This window comes from Gekko japonicus, unplaced genomic scaffold (genome assembly GCF_001447785.1).
Source record: "Gekko japonicus isolate JY-2015 unplaced genomic scaffold, Gekko_japonicus_V1.1 scaffold305, whole genome shotgun sequence".
NCBI classification, from domain to species: Eukaryota; Metazoa; Chordata; class Lepidosauria; order Squamata; family Gekkonidae; genus Gekko; species Gekko japonicus.
In genome coordinates, this window is record NW_015165839.1 from 622995 (window position 1) to 647517 (window position 24523).

General features: G+C 51.4%; 1 protein-coding gene across 1 annotated transcript in view; it reads left to right on the forward strand.

The window, feature by feature from the left end:
* Window positions 1–21735, forward strand: part of PVRL1 (poliovirus receptor-related 1 (herpesvirus entry mediator C)) — a gene marked incomplete at its 5' end in the record, with an annotated part of 56280 nt that extends 34545 nt beyond the window's left edge. The window contains one exon of the mRNA XM_015410984.1: window positions 20519–21735. Coding sequence (XP_015266470.1) covers window positions 20519–21060 — 542 coding nt within the window. The remainder of the gene's footprint in view (window positions 1–20518) is intronic.
* Between the last annotated feature and the right edge of the window lie 2788 nt (window positions 21736–24523).

Sequence of the window (24523 nt, forward strand, 5' to 3'; positions counted from 1 at the left end):
ATCCATTTTGTTTCTGCCCTGCTCTGCTCAAATAGGCTTTGCAGGTTCGAAATGCTTCAGAAGTCTGCAGGAGTTGTTTGATTAACGAGGGGCAAGACAAAAAAGGATACTTACCCGGCAGGGGAGACACCTTGATCACGAAGAAGGTTTTCCCAGGGGGAGGCTCATCCATTGCACTCCAGGTGTGCTGACCCCTGCGGTTTCCCCAAATGGAGAGCCGGTTTGGTGTCGTGGTTAAGAGCGCAGACTCTAATCTGGGAGAGCCGGGTTTGATTCCCCACTCCTCCCCTCGTACCTGGCTGGATGACCTTGGGCAAGCCATAATTCTGACACCGCTGTTCTTGAAAAAGAGCAGTTTCTGTCAGAGCTCTCTCAGCCCCACCTACATCACAGGGTGTCTGTTGTGGGGAGGGGAAGGGAAGGGAGTTTGTGAGCCGCTCTGAGACTCCGAGTGAAGGGCGAGGTATAAATCTTCTTCTCTAATCTTCTCTTCTTCTCTAATTGGGTATCAGAAATCTGGTTTTATGTCCATAGACATTTTGTATCCACACAGTGGTGTCACATTCAAGACACTCATCTGCCAGAATAGAGATGCAATTTTTGTTTTCCTGCGTGCCTGGAGTGCTGTTTCCCATCGTTGGCTTCCTGGTGCTTCGTGTTACCCCTTCTGAGAAACAGAGAGAGTGACGTCTCTCTAAGGAGCAGAATGCAGATATGGATCACAGATGCGCTCCGAACGTGCAGCAGCTTGTAGGCCAAGTCAGAATTGTCCATACTCACTGGGGCTGCCAACCTCCAGGTGGGGCCCGGAGATCTCCCAAAATTAGAAGAAGAAGAAGAGATTGGATTTATACCCCGCCCTTCACTTGGAGGCTCAGAGCGGCTTACAACCTCCTTTCCCTTCCCCTCCCCACAACAGACCCCCTGTGAGGTGGGTGGGGCTGAGAGAACTCTGACACAAACGGCTCTTTCTCAAGGACAGCTGTGCCAGAGCTTGTGACTGACCCAAGGTCACATCAGCAGGTGCAAGTGGAGGAGTGGGGAATCAAACCCGGTTCTCCCAGATTAGAGTCCGTGCACTTAACCACTACACCAAACTGGCTCTTGTTCTTCATACTGCAGAGATCCCTTGGAGGAAATGTCTGCTTTGGAGGGTGGCATCTATGGCAGGGGTGTCGAACATACGGCCCGGGGGCCGGATTCGGCCTGTCCAGGGCTCTTATACGACCCGCCAAGCAACTAGTGCAAGGACTGGGGGGGGGGGAAAGTGGGCAGAGCCACTGCGATTGTGGCTTCAGGATGGCAGAACAACCTTGTCTTCAGCAGTCAAGCAGCGTAGGAGCGTCTGCCCAGTGTTGCACCGCTGGCTGTCCAGTCCGCCCATGCGGGTTCTTCTTTGTAGCCCCCTCCCCGCCGATGAGGCCTTGCAGTGAGGACACATAAACTCTGAGCCTACCAGCTGCTGTCCTTTATACAGTTTATATCTGGTACCTGGCATGACGTTTTATGGCACACATGGCCTGGCCCGACAAGGTGACATTTATGTCCGATCCGGCCCTCGTAACAAATGAGTTCGACACCTCTGGTCTATGACATTATACCCCACTGAAATCTCCAGGAATTCCCTAACCTAGAGTTTGCAAACCTGGTACCCATCCTCTTCCCCAGATCCATGTATAATATTCTGAAACCTGATGCTTGTTTGAGATCAGTGTTCCCTCTAAACTGAGTTAGTGTGAGCTAGCTCACAGTTTTTTAGCCTCCGGCTCGCACACTGTTGTCTTAGCTCAGGAAGGAGGGCTCCAGAGCAAACTAATTTATGCAGCAGTGAAATGGCTCACTCACAACATTAATAACAGTAGCTCACAAATAACGTTTGCTCACAAGACTCTACAGCTTAGAGGGAGCATTGTTTGAGATCCTTAACAGCAACAGCAAATATTTATTTACTCTCATTTAAACAGTGTTTTTAAGCCACCCTGCCACCCAAATAGGGTCCCCAAAGACGGCAAACATGACAACATTAAAATGTTTGATTTTTTAAAATAATATACAAAATAATTCAGTAAAAACATATAAACACATAAGCACACAACACCAAAATCATGGAGGGAGTCCAGTGGCACCTTTAAGACCAAGAAAGTTTTATTCAAGATATAAGCTTTCGTGTGCACGCCGTTTGGAGTAGTGGTTAAGTGCGCGGATTCTAATCTGGAAGAACCGGGTTTGATTCACCACTCCTCCACTTGCAGCTGCTGGATGACCTTGGGCAAGCCGTAGTTCTGTCAGAGCTGTTCTCTCAAGGACAGTTCTGGAAAGAGCTCTCTCAGACCCACCTACCTCACAGGGTGTCTTGTTGTGGGGAGGGGAAGGGAAAAGGAGTTTGTAAGCCACTCTGAGACTCTGATTGAAGGGCAGGGTATAAATCCAATCTCCTGTTCCTCCCCCTCTTCCTCTTCCTCTTCTTCTTCATCGAAATGGAAGTTGCCAGTCCATACATATAGATAGAGGTTGAGGAGCAAGACAGCATACAACTTAATAAAGTTGTTTGATAGATGCAAGGACCAAACTGGAATAACAGGCTTAGTTTATATGGTCACCATTTGTTTGGGTTTAATTCTAGGGGAAAACATAGTGAAGGAAATAAATATATATCAAAATCAGAGGTTGATGGGCTGATGTACCCTTCTTACCCTCTACCTATATGTTTGGACTGACAACTTCCGTTTCAATGTATCTGATGAAGTGTGTGCGCGCACGAAAGCTTATGCCCAGAATTTAACTTCATCGGTTTTAAAGGTGCCACTGGACTCGAACTCTTTTTCTGCTGCTTCAGACCAACACGTGACCAACCTAAATCTGAAATCCATGGATATTTGAGGAACTGTTAATGTATACTTAATGAGGAAATGATCCCCCCCCAATTATATTGCCTTCACGTTTCCAAAAACAAAACAGAAGTATCATTTGTGCAGCGCCCCAGGCCAGAGAGAACCTTCTGAGATCCTTGCCCTCCCACGGGGCCGTGTGCGCGAATCCACATCGGCTGTTTTCCGCAGTGCTCTTCCACCTCACAGATTATCTCACCGCCCTGAGAAGGCACATGCATGGCTGCCTCGGTCTCCACGCCGATTTGCTCCGAGCAGAGGCTGAAAGCTGCCATTAGAGCTACAGCACATTAAAGAGATGGATAAGTGGAAGTTTAATATTTTATTCCCGCAATCTGTTCGCGTAATAGCTTCTCCCTCTTGTTGCAGGACATTTGCCAGTGGAGGTGAATCCATGCAGCGAGACGTGTCCCTTTGTGCGACAGCCGGTCCGTGGGACCTCCAAAGGAGGCTCGGAGGAGAACCATTGCTGTGCCCCATGTGTGCGTTTGAGGGCTCTCCCGGGGATGCGAGTCCTGCCCCGCAGCGTGGCACGCTTCGGAAAGCATGGGCGGCCACAGGAGCGCATGCGTGCGCACGCAGGGCAGCTTCATGCATGGCTGCACATATGCGGATTCAGCCGGAGCTTCGCAGCCCAAGTCAGGCGCATTATGTCAACAGCAGTCATGCGCTCAGATGGTTTGGCTGAATGTTCACATTCCTGCACCACCCCAAATCCGGTTATTGAAAACACGATCGGCACTTCCCGTGCTCTGCCTGGTGCTTTTGGGTGTACCGGTGCGTGTGTCCTAGGATGGCCTGCTGTGGAGGGACTGGCTTTGCTGGTCAGCTACACAATCGAAGGTCCCACTGATTGCAGGGGTGCAGTTTGGCCGTGAACACATATGAAGCTGCCTGATACTGGATCAGACCCTTGGTCCCTCATCGCCAGTATTGCCTACTCAGACTGGCAGCAGCTCTCCAGGGTCTCAGGCAGAGAAAGGTCTTTCACATCACCCGGCTGTACCACACTGCCTCTCTACTGGATCCCTGCAGATCTCTCTGCCATCTCTCGTGCTTTTACACTATGGGGTTTCTTGTGTGGCAGTTGCCAACATAGAGGTCCTGGTGGGAGAGAGGCCTGGGGGGGGGATTTGGGTTAGGGTTAGGTTTAGGGTTAAGGGTTAGGGTTAGGATTAGGGTCTCCATTATTAGTCTCCATTATTGCTTCTTGAGGAATCACTGCCGGCTTCATCGTCGTCATCTTCACCATCATCACTACTCGTTTCATCACTGACATCATTATCGCTCTCAACTCTCTCAAAATCGCTGTCATCTGAATCATCATCTTCAGATTCCTGGCCAGTAGAATTTGCTGAAGGCAGCAACTTTGGTCTCTTGGCATCATTAGTGCTTTTTTCCCCAGTCCCACCTATCATGTCACTCAAGCCTTGCAGAGATCGCTTTTGAGCCAACAGTTGAGGACTGAGGGCCTCTCTGCTTTCTTCTGAAGTCTGTCCATCTGGGGGGCAAATGGCTTTATCAGAAGAAGAACGCTTTTGGGGATGACCCCCAGACTTATTCCCACGGAGCTGCTTCATAAGGCTTTTGGTAGTTTGTGCTGTTTCAACTGGCTAGCCTCAAGCTGAAAGAGAAAATACTGTCAGTGCTCAGTATTATCATAATTTAATATTCAACAGAAACAGGATTTGTCCCCTCTGTCCATTGTATGGCTTGGTCACCAGCTCATACAAAGATCAGGACTGGAAAGAACTGTTTAAATCACTCTGCCAAACTGGAACATGAGAACATGAGAGAAGCCAATGCTGGATCAGGCCAATGGCCCATCAAGTCCAACACTCTGTCACACAGTGGCCAAAAATACCAGGTGCCATCAGGAGGTCCAGCAGTACTCCCCCAAGCACCAAAAATACAGAGCATCACTTGCCCCAGACTGAGAGTTCCTATCTATACCTTGTGGCTAGCAGCTACTGATGGACCTCTGCTCCATATGTTTATCTAATTCCCCCTTGAAGCCGTCCATGCTTGTTGCTGCCACCACCTCCTGTGGCAGTGAATTCCATGTGTTAATCACTTTTTGGGTTGAAGAAGTATTCCTTTTATCTGTTCTAACCTGACTGCTCAGCAATTTCATGGAGTGCCCACGAGTTCTTATACTGTGAGAAAGGGCCCCAAGCTAAAGAGCCCCAAGCATTTCATAGGGAAATTGTTCCAACCCTTTTATCATTCTTGTTGCCCTTTTCTGCACTTTTTCCAATGCTATATCCTTTTTGAGGTGTGGTGACCAGTTCTGTACACAGTACTCCAAATGTGGTTGCACCATAGATTTATACAAGGGCATTATGATACTGGCTAATTTGTTTTCAAGTCCCTTCCTAATAATCCCCAGCATAGCGTTGGCCTTTTTTTATTGCAGTCGCACACTGTCTTGACATTTTCATTGAGTTATCTATTACGACTCCAAGATCTCTCTCTTGGTCAGTCTCTGTCACTTCAGACCCCATCAATGAGTATTTATATTTAGGATTTTTGGCTCCAATGTGCATCACTTTGCACTTGGCCATACTGAACCCCATTTGCCATGCTGACGCCCACTCTCCCATCTGAACTGCTGAACTACCGACCTTCCACAGCCTGCAGTTCTGCATCTTAACCACTTGAGCCACTTGACACCTCTGCTTAGTACCAAAAAGAGTATAAGTTCAGCACCAGGTGAGTCTTGGTGGCTCAGAACCTAGGCACCATGAATTTATCTCTGGTGCTTGTCTAGGCACAGAGAAGCAGGCCGCGGATGATGGTGAGAGATGGTAGTCTCCTGGGCACCCTACCCCCAGACTCTGGAGAGCTGTGTAGGAGGAAGTCCCCAACACTTTGAATTATGCCTGGTAGCAAAAGGGCAGCCAGTAGAGATCCTTTAAAAACAAGCACAATGTGATCCCTGCATCTTCAACCTTCCAGCAGCCCCACCTAGAGCAGACGGCAGAAGTCGAACCTGGATGTAATCAGAACGCGGGTCACTCTTCTGTCTGGTCTGTTACCTTCCCTTCCCTCTGAGGAGTGGAGGACAGCATACACAGTTCTCTCCAATGTCCCCTCTAAGATGAATTAGTGTGAGCTAGCTCACAGTTCTTTAGCCTCCGGCTCACACGTTTTTGCCTTCGCTCAGGAAGGAGGGCTCCAGAGCAAACTAATTGATGCAGCAGCCAAATCGCTCGCGCGCAACTTTAATGCCAGTCGCTCACAAAGTAGGATTTTTGCTCACAGGACTCCACAGCCTAGAGGGAGCATTGGTTCCCTCTGCCTCCTTTGTAGTCTCACAACAACCCTGTGAGGTAGGTTAGGCTGAGAAAGAGAGTGGCCGGCTCCAGGTCCAGGCTTCATAGCAGAGCAAGCGCTTCAACCCAGGCCTCGCAAGTCCTAGTCCAACACATCACCATGCTAGCTACAAAGCAATGGATTGATTCATGGATTGATCAGTTGATTGGTTAAAGGCACAGGCAGTTAATCAACCAGCCTGTTTGGTTTTTTTAAAAATAAGCAACTGTTCTAGCCAGAATGATTGTTGGTGAGAAGCAAAACATTGAGAGAGAGGAATAGCCCTGAAGTGAATCAGACTCCGGCAGCTCTTAACCAAGTGATTTCTACTTTATTAACAAGAACGATCCAACACGAAAAAGCCATACGAGCCAGAGCTCCTTTTAAACATCCCGGGCTCGGGAAACCACGCCCAGTAGAACGGTAAGAACCAATCATATTTACACGATAGACTAATAGAATGCTTCCCCTCCAATTACACTGTTATGCTTTGATTGGCCTGCTGTCAGGAGCAGCCAATGAGAACCGTCAGATCAGGATCCTGGGCTTCTATGAAGCGAGGACTGAAGCTTAGTATGTAGTTCATCGTCTAATACATAACAAGCCCCTTTCCCAATAAGAGTCACGAGGTTTCTGGGATTCCGCCTGGAACCCAGGGAGGGAGTGGGTACAGCGTGAGCACACTCCAAAGAAATGCCGTTTAAAAATGTATATCATTCTTGCTGGCTCATTCCCAAGACTTTGGGGTGAAGTGAAGGGGGCAGGTTTGTAGCCAGAATGATTAATCAGGGCTCTTTTTGGGCAGGAACGCACAGGAACGGAGTTCCGGCTGGCTCTCGGGTTGACCACGCCCAGCAGGAGCTCATTAGCATAATAGGCCACACCCAATAGCAGAAACTCATTAGGATTGGCTACATTAGGGGTGTGTGGCCTAACATGCAAAGGAGTTCCTGCTACAAAAAAAAGCAAGGTAAACAGAATAAGAAGGTTAAGGTGAGTGTGGCTGGATGACCACACTTCTGGTAACATGGCGGTGTGGCCTAATGTGCTAATGAGCAGTGCTGTCAGGGTGTGGCCTAATATGCTAATAGGTTTTGCTGTTGGGTGTGGCCTATTATGCTAATGAGTTCCTGCTGGGCTTTTTCTACAAAAAGAGCCCTCATTAAATTAGTAAGCAAATTGCACGGGACAGAACCATGCCTCCCAATTCTGGGGCTCAGTTTGTCTGGTTTTTGGACTGGGTGCAGTTGTCTGGATGTCCCTTTCTAACGTGGGCTGCAGGACTGGAAGCAGGGTGCCCCCCCCTTCCTCTCTGGGAAACGTTTGATTGACAAGCAATAGGTGACCCAGCAGGGAGATTAAATCTTAAGACCCGTCTGGCATCTGTCCCAAAACCTGTCGTGGCCTGAAACGCCAGCAGCAGCTGCTGAACCTCAAGCGTTTTTGAGCGCAGCGGGCACATCCTACGCCTAAGCACCCCTTCTCCTTCCACCTCAGCCCAAATCCATGCTCTGAGGTGGGGAAATGCAGCTTCCTTCTACAGAGGGCTTTGTCGCTAGAGGAAGGAATGGGCAGGCCACCGATCCAGTCCAGCGGCCTCTAGCCGAATCTCACTTCAGTCCGGCTGATACAGAATCTCTAGCAGACCTTTGAGGGGTTGGCGAGTCCGGCTCCTCGGATTCCATTCCGGGATTTGTGCCTCGCAGCTGTCTGTGCTGATGGACCTTAGTCCTGCTAGAAAGGAGATCTTCTAGCATATCTATACTTGTGGGATGACCAAAAAGCAGATTTCTGCCTTCCCACATCTTCATTGTACATCGAACAGGGGGGGGAATGGCCCGGAGCCATTCTCTGTCACTTGAAAGCCCAGACACAACAGCTATAAGGTTTTAAAGGGAAGGTTTCCGTCCCTCACATCTCAAATGTAGCTGTGTGTTCCCTGTTGAAGTACAAACAAGAGAATGGGGTGGGGGTGTTGGATCCTAGGGGGCTGGCTGAAGAGCGGGGAGGAAGCATGAATTCCCCTGGGCACCCACGGCTGAGTTACCATAGAAATTATGCACAGCGCTTTTTTCAGAATAGCAGGACAATTTGTTGGCCCCCAGACATGGATGTTTTCTCCGCCACCTCTCACCCACTCATCCTGTTCCCACAGAGCGGCATCCTGGCATTTAAAAAAAAAAAATCTTTCTGCAAATACTGCCCCGAACGTTTCTTTTCTTTAACAACAGTGAGAACTAGAAACCTACGTAGAGGGCTGGGGGTAATGACACCTGAGTCTCCGAGCCGGCCACCCATTGTCCTTTGCGGTTTGGTGCTTTAAAACCAACAGGGGCGTGGCCGTTCCCACGTTAGGCACAGTACCTGCACCTTCTCATCCAACTGCCTGTATGATCCTAAAGTGAAGCTGCCTGATAACTGAATCAGACCATCCATCTGTCGAAGTCACTGTCATCTACTAGAGACTGGCAGAAGCTCTCCAGGTTCTTAGGCAGAGGTTCTTTCACATCACCTGCTGTCTGGTCCTTTCAACTGCCGAGCCCGGGGCTTGAACCTGGGACCTTCTACGTGCAAAGCAGAGACTCTCCCCCTGAGCCACAGCTCCTACCCCTAAGAAGCAGGATTCCGTGTGCTGGACCGAGGTTCTCAGCCATGAGGACTAGTAACTTCCTCGAAGTTTCATTCCCCCCAAAGCTTCCAATCCGAAGCCATCAAGAGTAACCCAGTGTTCCCCTGCAGATATGAACCCCATGGTTCGCTCTTTGGCATTGGGACACGGCAGCTCCTTGCAGCATTCTGGGAAGAGATAGTCTCTCTCTGTGTAATGTATTAAGTAAAGATGGCCGCGGCCATGTGGGCCCGGCCATGCGGTCTAAAACAGATTTGGACCTTCGCCCATACGAACAATAGCCACTTTGGATCCTAGGGCGCACCAATGGGTTCGCCCGGATCCGAAAGTAGACCAACCAGGTCTGTTGCATGCAGGGCTATTTTAGGGCAGGAACGCACAGGAACGGAGTTCCGGCTGGCTCCCGAGGTGGCCACACCCAGCCGGAACGCATTAGCATAATAGGCCACACCCAACAGCAGAAACTCATTCGGACTGGCTACATTAGGGGTGTGTGGCCTAACATGCAAAGGAGTTCCGGCTACAAAAAAGCCCTGGGTTTTGACAACAAACAAGGTCAACAGAATAAGACGCAAAAGGTGGGTGTGTCTGGATGACCACACTTCTGCGAACATGGGGTGTGTGGCCTAATGTGCTAATGAGCTGTGCTGTCAGGGGTGTGTCCTAATAAGCTAATGAATTTCTTCTGTTGGGTGTGGCCTATTATGCTAATGAGTTCCTGCTGGGCTTTTTCTATAGACCAACCAGGTCTGTTGCATGTAAATAGAACCTATCACTGGGCTTGGGGTGTGTGCTGGGTGTGGTTTGGGTGTGGTGTGTTCATGCATATAAGCCGGCCTGTGGCCGGCCAAAGTTCTTAGAGTTCCTGATGTAATCAATAAACCTTGAGCTGATTCACTATGCTGAGCCTCCGCTTCCAGTACTTCTCTCTCTCTCTCTCTCTCTCTCTCTCTCTCTCTCTCTCTCTCTCTCCATCCTTCGCTGGCACGTACTCTCCAGCTGCCGGCAGCAACAGGTGGGATCAGCCGAGGCCTAGCCACCGCTGGAATGTATCCTAGAAATCTGCTTGCCCAGGAGAGGGGACCCCCAGCTCCCGTGCAGGGGCCTGCCGAAACTCCGAGCGGAGCGCCTGGCTAAAGAAGGCCCCCATTGTCTCCCTTTTGGCAGGATCAAAGCGATGCTGCAGGGGGGGCAATCCCTCTTTTCTCCGCTCCCAGCTGCTGTCCCAGGGGAGGGTGGCGTTGGCACAGGGACAGGAAGACGTGCCTGAATGCAACAGCTGTGGAAGCGAAGAAGGGTTGGGGGGGGGGGGTCGGGGAAGAATCCAAGGTAGCTTTCTGCCCTGGCACTGCCTGTTTTTATTGGAGAAGGAGATATGGGGGTGGTTTGGAAGCTGCTGTAAAAAGCGTGGCGCTCCCTTTAAGAAAAGGACCCCCGTCTCCATCCCTGTGCCTTCTGCCCTCTCCATTTCACTGCAGTGTTTTAATCCCCTCCAGATTGCTTGCTTCCTAATGGGTTTCTCACATGCTGTCTGAGACTACCACAGTTTGTCTGCTCTGCAGGTCACCGCAAGGGTTCCCTGAATATCTAGGGCCGGTAAGGTTCCAAGGCTTTGGAAAGCGGGAGATGGACAATTCTCTCTCTCTCTCTCTCTCTGACATACATTAGCATTCCATTTCCATTTAGTTCACGTGCACGCTGCCTTTTGTGCCTTTGGAGATGCCCAACACAGCTGAGTGTGGCTGAAACTGTAAAAGGCAATCCAATAAAGCATCGTAAAAACCGCCACCGCTGAGATCTCAGGGAAAACAAGTGCATCTGCGCACACCCGTCAGCTCCACGCAGAGGGTTTTCTGGAATGAAGACGTCAGCTCCCCAGAGGCCTGAAACCGTGGTACCGGTTCCACAGCCTGGGGGCCGCGGCTGGAAAGGACCCCCCCTTGAGCGCCACCAACTGGACCTCCCAACGGTGTGGGTTTCTGCAAGAGGGTTCGTCCCGCTGGTCTCAAATGGAGATGTCCGAGCAAGGTGTGTGGGAACAAGAGGGAACCAGTGCTCCCTCTAGAACTGTGGAGTCTTGTGAGCACAAATTCTACCTGGTGAGCTACTGGCATTAAAGTATTGACCGAGCGATTTGGCTCCTGCATAAACTAGTTTGCTCTGGGGCCGTCCTCCCTGAGCTAAGAATGAAAATGTGTGAGCCGGAGGCTAAAAAAACTGTGAGCTAGCTCCAGGGGTCATTTCCTGCGGGAGCGCACAGGAGCGGAGCTCCGGCAGTAAGGAGCCCAGGGGGCGGGCACACGCAACAAGCCCCGCCTCCTGCTCCCAGCAGCCCTCAGTCGGGCCACGAGGAGCAGGAAGCAGCCAGGTAAGTTGCAGAGCCCCCCCCCCCGCTGCCTTCAGGTACAAGCGCTCCCTCCTCTGTGAGGGCAGATCTGCACATTCCCCCCCCCCAATAGTTAGCAATCCAAAAAAGTCCAGTGGAGCCTGAGCAGTGGGTGTTGCCTTCTGACACACTTCCGGTGATGTCAGGGGGTGTGGCATATGCAAATGAGTTACGCGAGCTCCTGCACCTCTTTTTCTACAAAATGACCCCTGGCTAGCTCACACTAACTCAGCTTAGAGGGAACAATGGAGGGGACTGCATGACCGTCGGGATCCGCTGTCTCAGAGGGTTGCGTCCAGGTTCACCTCCGATGGTTTCCCACTTTGTTTCAACATTTGAGCCCAGCGGCACCATTAAGACCAACAAAGTTCAATTCTGGCAATAAACTTTTGTGTGCACCTACACTTCATCAGATACTTCATCAGCGCGCATGCACATGAAAGGTTATACCCAGACTGCATCTTTGTTGGTCTTCAAAGTGCCACTGGACTCAGCCTTTGTTCTATTGCTGCAGAGCAACATGGCCGCAGATGTTCTATTGCTGCAGAGCAACCTGTTTCCCACTTGGTCCGCCTGGATGGCTCACAACGCCCCCTGGAGGTCTGGTGAGGCAAGGATTGTTGGTATCATCTCAGCCAGCCAAATCGCTATTGCAGTGGTGATTTTGAGGTGACTCTCTAAAGAGCTGTTTTGTCCCTGCCTGGGACAGAGCTGGCACTGACCTTCGGGAAGGGCTCAGGGGCTAATCCCCTGGACCATTCTGCATGGCATGGCTTCACGTGGATTTATGTATATCCCGCCTTTTCTCTCCGAAACTGAGACTCAGAGCAGCTTTTGGAATGTTGTTCTGTCCCTTTTCGCATGATAACAACCCTGTGAGGTAGAGCTTGCTGCGCGTTTGTGACGGGCCCAAGGTCACCCAGCGGGCTTCCAAGGTGGAAGTGGGGATTCGAACCCAGGTCGCCCCAGGTTGTAGCCTGCTTATCCAGTGCACCACACTGGCTGCCTAGTTAAGGATCGCTTGTTGGGGTGCGTCTGTCACCTAGCCTTCAGCTTGGCAAGCTCATATGCTGTATCCTGGGGTTGGGGAGAGGCTTCCAAATATGGCGGTTCTCTCCAATGCTCCCTCTAAGCTGTGGTGTCTTGACAGCAAGAATTCTACTTTTTGAGCTGCTGGCATTCAAGTTGTGAGCGAGCGATTTGGCTGCTGCATAATTGAGTTTGCCCTGGAGCCATCCTTTCCCGAGCGGAGACAAAAATGTGTGAGCTGGAGGCTAAAAAAACCCTCTGAGCTGGCTCACACTAACTCAGCTTAGAGGGAACCCTGGTTCTCTCCACCTGGGCACTCTGGTGTGGGTGACCACTGCAGGGTGATCACTGCAGTGTCACTCAGGAGGGCCATGCGGACTCTTGGCCTTGACCTGGACAGACCTGGCTAGCCCAACCTCCGCGTCAGATATCAGAAGCTAAGCAGCGCCAACCCTTGCCAGGGTTTGGAGGGGAACACCAGGCCTGTGGCATGGAGCCAGGAAACGGCAATGAACGTCTCTGGCCTTGAAGCGTCTCTTGCCTATGGGGGTCTCCAGAAGGCAGCCGTGTCTTGACGGCCCTTTCCAGCACCATATGTGGACTCACGCACAGGGCCCAGGGATTACACCTGCTAGGGATGCTAAGTAATTTATGAGCCTCGGAGGTGAATCTGGGGCCATCAGAGCTGAGTGGAAAGAGGACACCAGCTGAAGGCCTGAATCTTGTCCTATGCTGCTTCGGGGACCGAGTTACTGGGGCAGGGGGAGGCTCGTGACGAGCGTGAATGGGAAATGGGGGGAGCTACAAAGAAATAAATGAGAAGGCTCTCAGTCTCGTTCCCTACAAACTGCAAGCCCGGGGAGTCAGCTCCCAGTACAGTCACAGCCGACCCATGAGCAGTGTTCCCTCTAAGCTGAGTGAGTGTGAGCTAGCTCGCAGTTTTTTTAGCCTCCAGCTCACACATTTCTGTCTCAGCTCAGGGAGGAGGGCTCCAGAACAAACTAATTTATGCAGTAGCCAAATCGCTTGCTCACAACTTTCATGCCAGTAGCTCACAAAGTAGAATTTTTGCTCACAAGACTCCACAGCTTAGAGGGAGCATTGCCCATGAGTACCCGCGGAATGGGCCTGTTGTACTGTCATTCTCGGGAGCAACACGTAGGAGGAGGAGGAGGAGGAGATTGGGGTCAGTTTCACACCCGAAGCTGCGGGGCTGCATTTTGACTCACGGCGTTGCCCGATTTCCCCCGCGGTTTCGTGATCCTGTTTTTTGAGGATCACGAAACTGCGGAGGAAATCGGGTGACACCGCGGGTCAAATGCAGCCCTGCGGCTTCGGGTGTGAAATTGACCAATAGCATCGGGGCAAACGGTGGCACAACATCGAGGCAGCTCTAGTGCGAAATCAGCCTGGATTTATACCCTGCCCTTCACTCGGAGTCTCAGAGCAGCTTACAAACTCCTTCCCCTTCCCCTCCCCTGGGAGGTAGGTGGGGCTGAGAGAGCTCTCCTGAGAACTGTCCTTGAGAGAACAGCTCTGAGAGAACGATGGCTTGCCCAGGGTCATCCAGCAGCTGCAAGTGGAGGAGTGGTGGAATCAAACCCGGTTCTCCCAGATTAGAGTCCACGCACTTAACCACTACGCCAAACTGGAGTCACCTTAAGATACCAGACTCCAATCAGACCGTAGATGAGATGGTATCTCCTGGACTTCCCTGTGGGGTGGAGCTCCATGGTCAAATGTTGTCCCATGGAAAAGCTCCCTGCACCTAGAAAGACAGCTTATCAGGGAGAAGATGAGACTAGAGTCCTCGTCTCTGCAGTGATGGATGAGTACTTGTCAGTGTGACTTCCTCACCTGTAGCTTGAGGCACCGCTGTTCACAAGCAGTATTCCCTCCCTCCCCGCAAGTCTGGGGTTTGTATGAACTAGGCCTCCGAGGAAAGTAGGTGGGTACCTTCAGCTTTTCCTGTTGGCAGCAGAGGAGAGGACTCTCAAGAATGGGTTTAAAGGAAGGGTGGGAAGGTACTGGCTGGATCCTAGGGAAAACGTTTTGACAGAGTTGTGCAACAGTGGAAGGAGATGGTGAGCTCCCCCTCCCTGGCAGTCTTTAAGCAGGGGCTGGACAAGCACTTGTCAGGGATGCTGTGGGCTGATCCTGCATTGGGCAGGGGGTTGGACTAGATGGCCTGTAGGGTGCCTTCCAACTCTGTGAAATTCTATGATTTCCAGGGACCTCTCCCACTTGTGAGATATAGCATCAAGCTAGGATAGGTTTGCCAACTCTGGCTTAGGGAATTCCTGGAGATTTGGAAGTGGAGCCTGGAGAAAGTAGGATTTGGGGGCAGGGAGAAAACTCCCTGGGGATATGATTCCATCCTCCTATCCTCCGAAACGTATATTTCCTCCAGGAGAACTAGTCTGCGTTTCCTGGAGATGAGTTGTAATCCTGGGAGATCTGCAGCCGCCGCCGCCTGACCTCCAAACACCTGGGACCTGGGGGGGGCAGTCTTTTCTCTGGACATGGTGGGAGGGGTAGATGAACTTAAAAGTGTCAGTGAATCCGGAATTCCAGTATGGACCTGCCGTTTGTTGGAGAAACAGCTCAGGACTCAGACTCTTGCATGGGGGAATTTGGCGTTCTGAACATGCACACACACACACCCTTCCAGGCCCCTCCTGTAACGCTGCCTTTGCAAGTCCAGATGGGACAGACGGAGGGGCTGAATTCAGCCTGGTGATCTTCCAAGGGAACGGCAACAGTTTGGGATTCTGCATTTGGGGAGGGGATCCCTGCCCCAAGACACAGACCAGGGTTTAAAAGTCTCTCTTCAATAATGGCAGGCCGCGTTCACAAAGGACGTTGCAGAGGCCGAGCGGCTGCAGATAGTCTCGAACCGTGTTCAGGTCTCCTCCTTGCCGAGACGGGAATGCAGCGCTGGTCTCTACTGCCACCAGGTGGGGGTGTCGAGAAGGTTTCTTTTTACCGTCCCTCCCTTTCTGTCTGAAAGCGCCGTCTCCTTCCTTTCTCTTGGTGTTTCTCTTCCTCTCCAGTCTAACCGGAACGTGTTGACATGCCCAGTTCGGACCAGTTTTGCCATGTTCAGACAGATTGTGTACTCGCCAATTTATTAACTGGCTGCCGTTCCGATGCCTTTAACAGAATGCAACCAACGTGAGCAAAGCTGTTCTTTTCTCCTATGTGAGAAAAGATCCGCGTGCGCATGAATGCGTGTCAGGATCAGGGTCGGTAAAGAAGCAGAAACGTGAAAGAACTGACGTTTGTGTTGAAGGGTGGGGCGTCAGTGGTGTTTACTTATTTGCGAAATCTGTATCCCAATTTTCTGCCCCACTGGGGCAGGGTTGCCAAATCTGGTTTGGAAAATACCTGGAGACTTTGGGGGTGGAGCCAGGAGAGGGCGGGGTTTGGGGAAGGGAGGGGCCTCAGCCTGGTACAGTGCCATAGAGTCTCCCCTTCAAAGCAGCCATTTTCTCCAGGGGAGCTGATCTCTGTCAGCTGGAGATCAGTGGTAAAAGCGGGAGATCCCCAGGCCCCACCTGGAGGCTGGCAACCCTACACTGGGGCCACCAAGGCAGTTGACGACTTCAAACACACATGATAAAAATCACATTTTAAAACCACTAAAATCGACCCTCTCCCCCAAAAAACCACACATCACTAAAACAGTTAAAACACTATTAAAATACATGTGCGTGTCTGTAAAGTGCATCTTACTCGTGGCGACCCCATATGGTTTTCAGGGCAAGAGACACTCAGAGGTGGTTTGCCCTTGCCTGCCTCTGCCTAGGAACCCTGGACTTCCTTGACGGTCTCCCATCCAAGTACTAACCAGGGCTGGCCCTACTTAGCTTCGAAGATCTCATGAGATCAAGCTAACCCGGGCCGTCCATGTCAAGGCAAGAGATATTCAGAGGTGGCTTGCCGTTGCCTGTCTCTGCATTGCAACCCTGGACTCCCTTGGTGGCCTCCCATCCAAGTACTAACTATGGCCAACCCTGCTTAGCTCCCATGTTCTCAAGAGTCTAGGCTAAGCTGGGCTGTTCAGGCTGCTGTGATGCATGGTAGTGGAAAGTAAGGTAAAGGTTTCCCTTGCTCGAAAGCCAGTCGAGTCCGACTCTAGGGTTGCGGTGCTCATCTCCGTTTCAAAGCCGAAGAGCCAGCACTGTCCGAAGACGTTTCCGTGGTCATGTGGCCGGCATGACTAAACACCAAGGCGCACAGAACGCTGTTCCCTTCCCACCGAAGTGGTCCTTATTTATCTACTTGCAATTTCTTGCTTTCGAACTGCTAGGTTGGCAGGAGCTGGAACTAGAGACGGGAGCTCACTCCGTCATGCGGCACACTCGGGTCTGGCTTATGGCAACCCTGTCGGATTTTCAAGGCATGGGACATCCGGAGGTGGTTTGCCATTGCCTGCCTCTGCATAATGACCCTGGGCTTCCTTGGTGGTCTCCCCTCCACGTACTAACCAGGGCCGGCCCTGCTTCGCTTCCGAGATCTGACGAGTTCAGGCGAGCCTGTAAAATACATGCAAAACATAAAAACAGCCATTAAAGCATTTTAAGGAAAAGCCAGAGACATGTCTGAAGTTCTCTGCCCCCCCACCCCGGTTTGTGTGGATTTTTCTACAGCATCTGACCCACGGGGGGGGGGGGGGGGACGGGAGAAACGCTGGCATCCATGGAGCCTCACCCGACTAGGAGAGAGTGCGAAATGTAAACATGCCCCTTTGCTCTGCTGCAAGCAATGTTCCCTCTAAGCTGTGGAGTCTTGTGAGCAAAACTTCTACTTTGTGAGCTACTGGCACTAAAGCTGTGAGCGAGTGACTTGGCTGCTGCATAACTTAATTGGCTCTGGAGCCATCCTTCCTGAGTTAAGACAAAAATGTGTGAGCTGGAGGCTAAAAAACTGAGCTAGCTCACACTAACTCAGCTTAGAGGGAACACTGGCTGCAAGGCCAGGGAATTTAAACGTATGACACTGGCTGATATTCAGGGCTATTTTTGGGCAGGACCGCACAGGAACGGAGTTCCGGCTGGCTTCAGAGTTGGCCATGGCCACTACAGCCAAACCCTCTGCGTGTCTGGCTACAGAGGGAAGGCCTGGTGAGTGAACTCCCCCCTGGCGACTCCAAGGCGGGCAGGCTGGGGGAGGCCCTGAAAGGATCGGGGAGGCATTTGAATGCCTCCCCGTGCCTTCCCTTGCCGGCTTGCCGCAGGACGCTCGGGCAAACCAGGGGAAGGCATGGGTGTGGCCTAATATGCTAATGAGATGTGCTGTCAGGGGTGTGGCCTAATATGCTAATGAGTTCCTGCTGGGCTTTTTCTCTACAAAAAAAAGCCCTGCTGATATTAAACTGAGAGAGACCATTGGGGCATCTAACCCAGTAGTGCCAACTCAGATTGGGGCCTGGGGGAGAGAGCCCCTCACTGTCTGGAGTTGCCCGGAATTGAACTTGGGGCTTCCTGCCTGCAAAGGGGGTGCTCCGTCTCAGAGCTGCAGCAGCGTCCCAAGAACGTAGGAAGCCGTCTTACATCAAGTTGGATCACTGGTTTCCTGTAGCTTAGCTCTGACGGGCGGGGGGCTCGTGGGCAGAGAGGTAGTTTTTCTCAGTACCTGCTACCCGATATCCTTTAATGTGAGACACCCGGGATTGAACCTAGAACCTCCTGCCCAGGAAGCAAGCACTCTACCGCTGAGCCACAGAGCTGTGAGCTTAAAAGCACAACACGGGCCACTGATCATGTATTGGGAGTCAGCGAGAACTTAACTCTTCTCTTGGTTTTGCACAGATAACCATTTTTCATGGGTTGCCGGCAAACTGTAGTTTAGTACATCACAAGTCCTATAGGTCTGGGCTGTTGGTACAGGAATTCCTTTACCTGGCGAGACCTTTGCCGTGCAACACCCATTATTGCCGCAGCCAAAAGCTAACTCAGCACTTTGTCATCAGTGGCAATCCGTTTGGGGGACTGCAGTCCCCATTTTCCTCGACACTACGAGCATCCCTCTGGTCTATTTTGCTGATTGTTCTAGAAGCGCAACCATGAAGAGCCTGGGTTCAGTGCCAAAATCTGTCGTCAGTGTCAAGGATGAGCGTATACACAATAATAGAGAATAGAGTACCCCTGAGCATATGCAGAATGTTCTTTCCTCCCCTTCACCTAGCAGCTGCATCCTGGTAGGCAAGATGGGTGGATAAGATTTCCAGGTCAGAAAATGTCACTGACTTCCAGGAAAGATTGATGCTCGGTGCCTTTATTTATATTTTCGTTTTGGCCTTGAGTTTCAGCAGGAGGGAGAAGAGGCTGTATCCCAAAGCACTGAATGTTCCGATGGCATTGATACCGCTTGATGGGAGGGGCAAGGGATTTCAGAGAACTAATGCATTTGATTGGGGGGGGGAGGGAGAACCTTGCTGGCGATGGACCTTGGAGTGTGTCGAGGCCAAAGAAGAGAGGACGCTTTCCTTGACTCTCACTCTCTCCCTTTTCTCCTTATCCTCCGTTTTCTCTTTCTCTCCCACTGTTTGCTTGGGGTAAATTTACCATAATGATTATACCTTTGGCCCGGTGCCAGGCCCCTGCATCCTCGTCCCAACTCCCCGGGTGACCTTGGTTCATCCTCCCACTCCCGTTTCAGGTGGGGGGCTCGTTTTTCCATTTGGTGGAAGGAAAACTAATACTCTCTCTGACCTCTGCGCGGAGAGAGGGAGAGATGAGAATACGGCGCTTCAATATAAAATAGACACGAGGAGACAGGATGGAGGTTTATAAAATAATGTTCACTGCTGGAAGCGAGCCGGTGATTCGTCTCCTTCTCTCCCTGTGCCGGAGCGAGGGTTCGCCCAACGAAACTGATTGCCAGCGGGTTCGGGCCTGACACACGGAAAGGCTTTTTTATCTAGCCGGTAACTCACTTACGGAACTCCCTGCCACAAGATGCAGGAATGAGAGCCAGCTTGGATGGCTTTAAGAAAAGCTTAGGTTCGTGAAGGACGGGTTTCTCGGCCGCCACGAGGACCGCGATTGAAGCCTCTGTGCACAGAAGCAATATAAATAAGCACAAAGCATTTAGTCTTGTTAAATATCGCAGGCATCTTGGAGACGCTCCTTGATTGCCTTAATGCTAAGTGAATGACTTGCTTTCATACCCATCGAAATCCTTTGAGATATCTCTGGCACAGTTCATACATTCCAGGAAGGGCCAAGGTCAGGGATGGCATAGTGGAGGATGGCGTTGCTTCTGCCAAAAAGGTCCCAGTATGTCTCAGTCAGGCACTCCACTGTGATGCCCAGGGCACATGATCTCCTCCCCCATGGGCCTTTCCCCACCCCCCCAGAAGAAGTCAGTATGATCAGGCATCCATTTGGATCAGCCCCAGAAAACTTGACGTTACCCATGTGATGTAGAAGAAAAATCACTGTTTTACCATCCATTAGATAGTCCTGGGAATGAGGGTCCAGCCCCACACAGATTGCTACCAGCTAACCTGTAGAGTCCAGGGAAGATCCAGATGTAGGCTTCGAAAGGGGTGAAACAAACATTTGCAAATCCAAATTCGTGTCCATCCGAATTTCCAGTTTCGCCTGGCACGTGTCAGCGAAATTTCAGATCCAGAACGGGAACGAGCTTTTCGCGTCTGAAATGTCACCTCGCGATTTGAACGCCTTAGTCTTGATGCAGTGATTTTTGCGAGTGTCGGAGCAAAACTCTCAAACGCCAGATACCACTTCAGTATGAACTCCTGTACAATATCAGATTTGGAAATCAAATGTCGCTGGTTGGGCGAGTATTTGAGGGTATCTGGAGAAAATCTGGGCTCAAGGTCTGGGCAGGGAAATTCTGAGAATTCAGCGGGGGGGGGGAGAAAATTCGTTCCAGCATTAGGCCTCGGGTTTTGGAGACGTCTCAAAGGAGTGCACGCTCATGGCAAGCCTGTGGTGCGGTCAGGAGTGTAGAAATGGGATGTTCTGGTGCATTGGGGCTTATGCATGACGCTGGCTGCTTGTGCTGGTTAGGAGTTAACAGCGCTCTAGGAAAGGAGAGGGTGAGGCTTGTCTGATGCATTAAAGCCGAGCACTAACCCATTCCATAGGTAGGCACCTCTCCTTCCCTCCCCTGACTTTTCCCTCCCTTTTTCCTTCTCCTCATCTCCCCCAATTTTTTTATTTTATTTTTAAAGCATGATGTCGCCGTTCCTCACAGATTGACGCTTGTTCCCCCTTCCATCTGTCTTTTCCTACCCAGAATTCCCCTACACCCCGTCTCCACCTGGCACATCTGTGGCGCAGTCGAACATCCCCACAGCCGTGATTGGGGGCGTGGTGGGCGGAGTCTCGTTGGTCGTGGTGGTTGCCGTGGTGGTCTTTGTGGTGCTCCGGCACCGGCGTCACACCTTCAAGGGCGACTACAGCACCAAGAAGCATGTCTACGGCAATGGGTACAGCAAAGCGGGCATCCCCCAGCATCACCCGCCCATGGCGCAGAACCTCCAGTATCCCGACGACTCGGATGACGAGAAGAAGGCAGGCCCACTGGGGGGCAACAGCTACGAGGACGAAGAGGAAGACGGCACCGGAGGCGACCGGAAGCTAGTGGTCGGCCCCAGCAAGTACGACGACGACTCCAAGCGGCCTTACTTCACTGTGGACGAGGGTGAGGCCCACCCCGAGGCCTATGACGAAAGGACACTTGGTTTCCAGTATGACCCCGAGCAACTGGACATAGCCGAGAACATGGTCTCTCAGAACGACGGATCTTTTATTTCCAAAAAAGAGTGGTATGTGTAGCTTGTTCCCACCCACCCTGTTGATGTTCTTCTTTGCCCCCCTCTCACCTGCCGCGTGTTGCCTCCATGGTACAGGGCTACCACCCACGGCCCTGCATGTTTTCACACACACAAAACCAAGCCACGCACGCGCACAAACACCCGGTGGGGGGCAAGTGTGACAGAGAGACTTTTTAAAAAAAGAACTGCCACTGGGTCAGAGGCAACCAGCAACAGGCAAGGTGAGGGGGGGCTGGTTGCTTTGCTTATCGGGTTGTGTTTTTTTTGTGGGGAGGGGTAAGGGTTCTGGGTTCCCCCCCCCTTAAGTTGTCCAAGGGATTTTTATCCCCTAAAGTGTCATTTGTATTGATCAGTGGCTTTGGTGTTAATACTCTTTGCTTTAATGACTACTGCCCTCCTTGTAAAAAATACCCCTTCCCACCTTCTGTTTGTGTCTGAAGGTGTCTCTGTGTCAACCTTTGGGTTTCCCCTCCCTTTGCCTCCCCCCCCCAAAGAAAAACACTGGATTTTATATGTCGTCTTAAAGTCGTGCAGGGGAGGGGGGGGAGCCAAAGGCATTCCCAATGAACTTTGGAGACAGAAAGCACAAAAGCACGGAGGGAGCGAAAGGACCGGCGGCTCCCGGCCACGCTCCATATCTGTATCTATAAGCGTCCTTTGAGCATCTCTTGCCATTTCCCACAATTCACCTGCAGCAGGGAGGAAAGCAAATATCTTCCTGCCTTTTTTTTTTTAAAGAAAAAGCATAACAAGTGACTTCCTCATCAGAGGAACAGTGCATGACACCCAGGGAGGGCAAATGTAGCAGTTTTCTTCCTGTGGTGGGTTTTTAACAAAATTAATTCAAATATTATAGAATTGGGGGGGGGGGAGCGTAGCCCCCTTGTGCTCCCTCCCGCTGCCTCTGGTTATATTTCCTCAGATCTGGATGGTTCATTTTTGCACATAAGCATTTGTTACTTGAAGACTGGAGGGACCCGGGGGGGGGGGCTCAGCTCTGCGGTAGGGTACATGCGGTTCATGCAGGAAGCCCCTGGTCCAGCCCCTAGCATCGCCACCCCGGAAATCTTGAGGGGGAGGGGAGAAACCCCACCTGGGCCCCGATGAGGTACCACCAAGCACAGCAGATGGGCTAGATGCACCAAACGACCACCGATGGTCAGGGCCCTCTCCACCATTGTCCTCCGGAAGCATGCTTTGCAGTGGAGTCAGTTCACATGTCTGCAGGCAAAGTCGAGCGAGGGGCATGCATCTGTCAACCAGACCCAAGATATATTTAGGTTGCCTGAGGGAAGCACGTCAGTGGCTTCTCCTCCACCACACGCTGGTGCTTCTGGGTCCGGTGTCCTCACCGCTCGTCCCGTTTTGTCTGGGCCTCCTCGAGGTCCATCCCAGCAGCTCCATGTAGGGCCCAATTCTCTTCTGCATCCGGAAGCGAACTCCGGGGTTCTGCCTTGAAGCCAAAGCAAACGTATGTTGTCATGGCAGAAAGTCCCCATCTGCCCTGCCTGGGCTTGAGAAACGTCTTCTGAAATTCAGTGTGCAGTCATGACCCGTGCTCCCTCTAAGCTGTGGAATCTTGTGAGCAGAAATTCTACTTTGTGAGCTACAGCCATTCAAGTTGTGAGCGAGCGATTTGGCTGCTGCTCACATCCGTTTGCTCTGGAGCCATCCTTCCTGAGCTGAGACAAAACTGTGTGAGCCAGAGGTTAAGAAACTCAGCTAACTCACACTAATTCAGCTTAGACGGAACGCGGGTCATGACTCGTCCAGGTTCCGTGGGCAAAATCACAGTGCAGCGTTAAAAGGGGCTGTGGCTCAGTGCTTTGCCTGCAAAAGGTCCCAGGTTCATTTCCCCAGCATCTCCAGTTAAAAGGACCAGGTAGGAGGTGAGGTGGAAAGCCTCCGCCTGAGACCTTGGAGAGCCGCTGCCAGTCTGAGTAGACGACACTGACATTGATGGACCAAGGGTCTGATTCAGGAGAAGGCAGCTTCGTATGTTCACACTCAAGACCCTGGGGAAAGAGAGGCCCGGCCATCTGCTTATGGCTCTCTAGTGCAGTGTTTACCAATCTGAACCCAGCTGTAGTCTCTGCCTGGAAGTGGGGGGGGGGGAGCTACCACAGTTTATTTGATTGGAGGAGAGGCCACAGTTCAAGAGTCAGGCACACACTGTGCATCTGCAAGGCCCCAGGTTCAAATCACAGCATCTCCTATAAAAAAGTTTCTCGGGTAACAAAGTCTCTGCCCTCAGAGTAGACAGCAGCCCGGTGCACCTGCTGCAGTGAACTCACATGCAACCTCCCTATGCATGCATATACCTGTTTGCAAGAAAGAGATGGCACATGTTTACTTTACAAAAGAAACCAGGGACCAGTACATGCGTACGCCTGTTTGTAAGAAAGAGATGACACATGTTCACTTTACAAAAAAAAAAACAGGGACCAGTACCTGTATAAAGGTGCCGCGTCAATCACGTGCACATGTGTCACATGCATCATGAGAACTGCTCAAGGGATGCATAAAGAAAAACCAGTCGCACACCGTGCACAGATGATATGTGTGTTCACTGCAACTTGTGAACAGGCCCAATACTGAGCTAGATGGACCAACCGGATTCCATTTGAAGTCGCTTCTGACATTCCAAAGTGTACCCGTGTGACGGACCACTAACTAACTCTCTCAGGACTCTCTGATGGGATCTCTGTGATGGCCAAGGAAAGGCAGAAGCTGAGAGTTCTGGGCTGTCCATGAATGCAGCCGCCGGCGACTGCGCAGAATTAGCAGCAATTGTCCTATGTCTGCGGACACACGGGTCCCTTGTAACAGTTCACATCATGACTCCCACTGAAGCCCATTTGAACTGCACACACAGAAGCCTCTAGCGTGCCGGATGTTTCCTCAGGACAGCGTAGTGGCAAGGAGTCCCACTGGCTAAAGCACACCTGACAGAAACAGAGAGCTAGAAAGAGGGATTTTGTATCCTGCGGGAGGATGCATTCCGAAATTTGGCATTGAGGTCACCCAGATTCCGCAGACATATTCAGCTACCCCTTTTTGTCTGCATCAAAAGGCTGCCGTTTGCATAATTCCGTTCTGCTTCCGTGAGGCAGGGGTGAGTACTCGTTCTGCAAGGAAGGGTGAGAAATGCAAGGAAGGCGACAGGCATCGAGACCGCTCTGCAAGCAGTCGCGGGAGCCGGAAACTCGGTTTCTGTCACCGACATGCCCGGGATTCCAGCACTGAGCTGGGCGTCAGATTCTGTATTAGGTCTACCCAATCCAGGGCCATAGAGAATGTACAGACAAAACTAGGCACGAGAAGACGGCACTTGGTTAAGCCTACAGTGGGAAATGGGAAAGGCTCTGAAAAATAAAAATAATAAATGCCTGATGCAAGGAAGCTTCTGAGCCCCACCGAGCAACATGGCGGGGGGGGGAGGGGGGTTGTCACAGGATACAGTC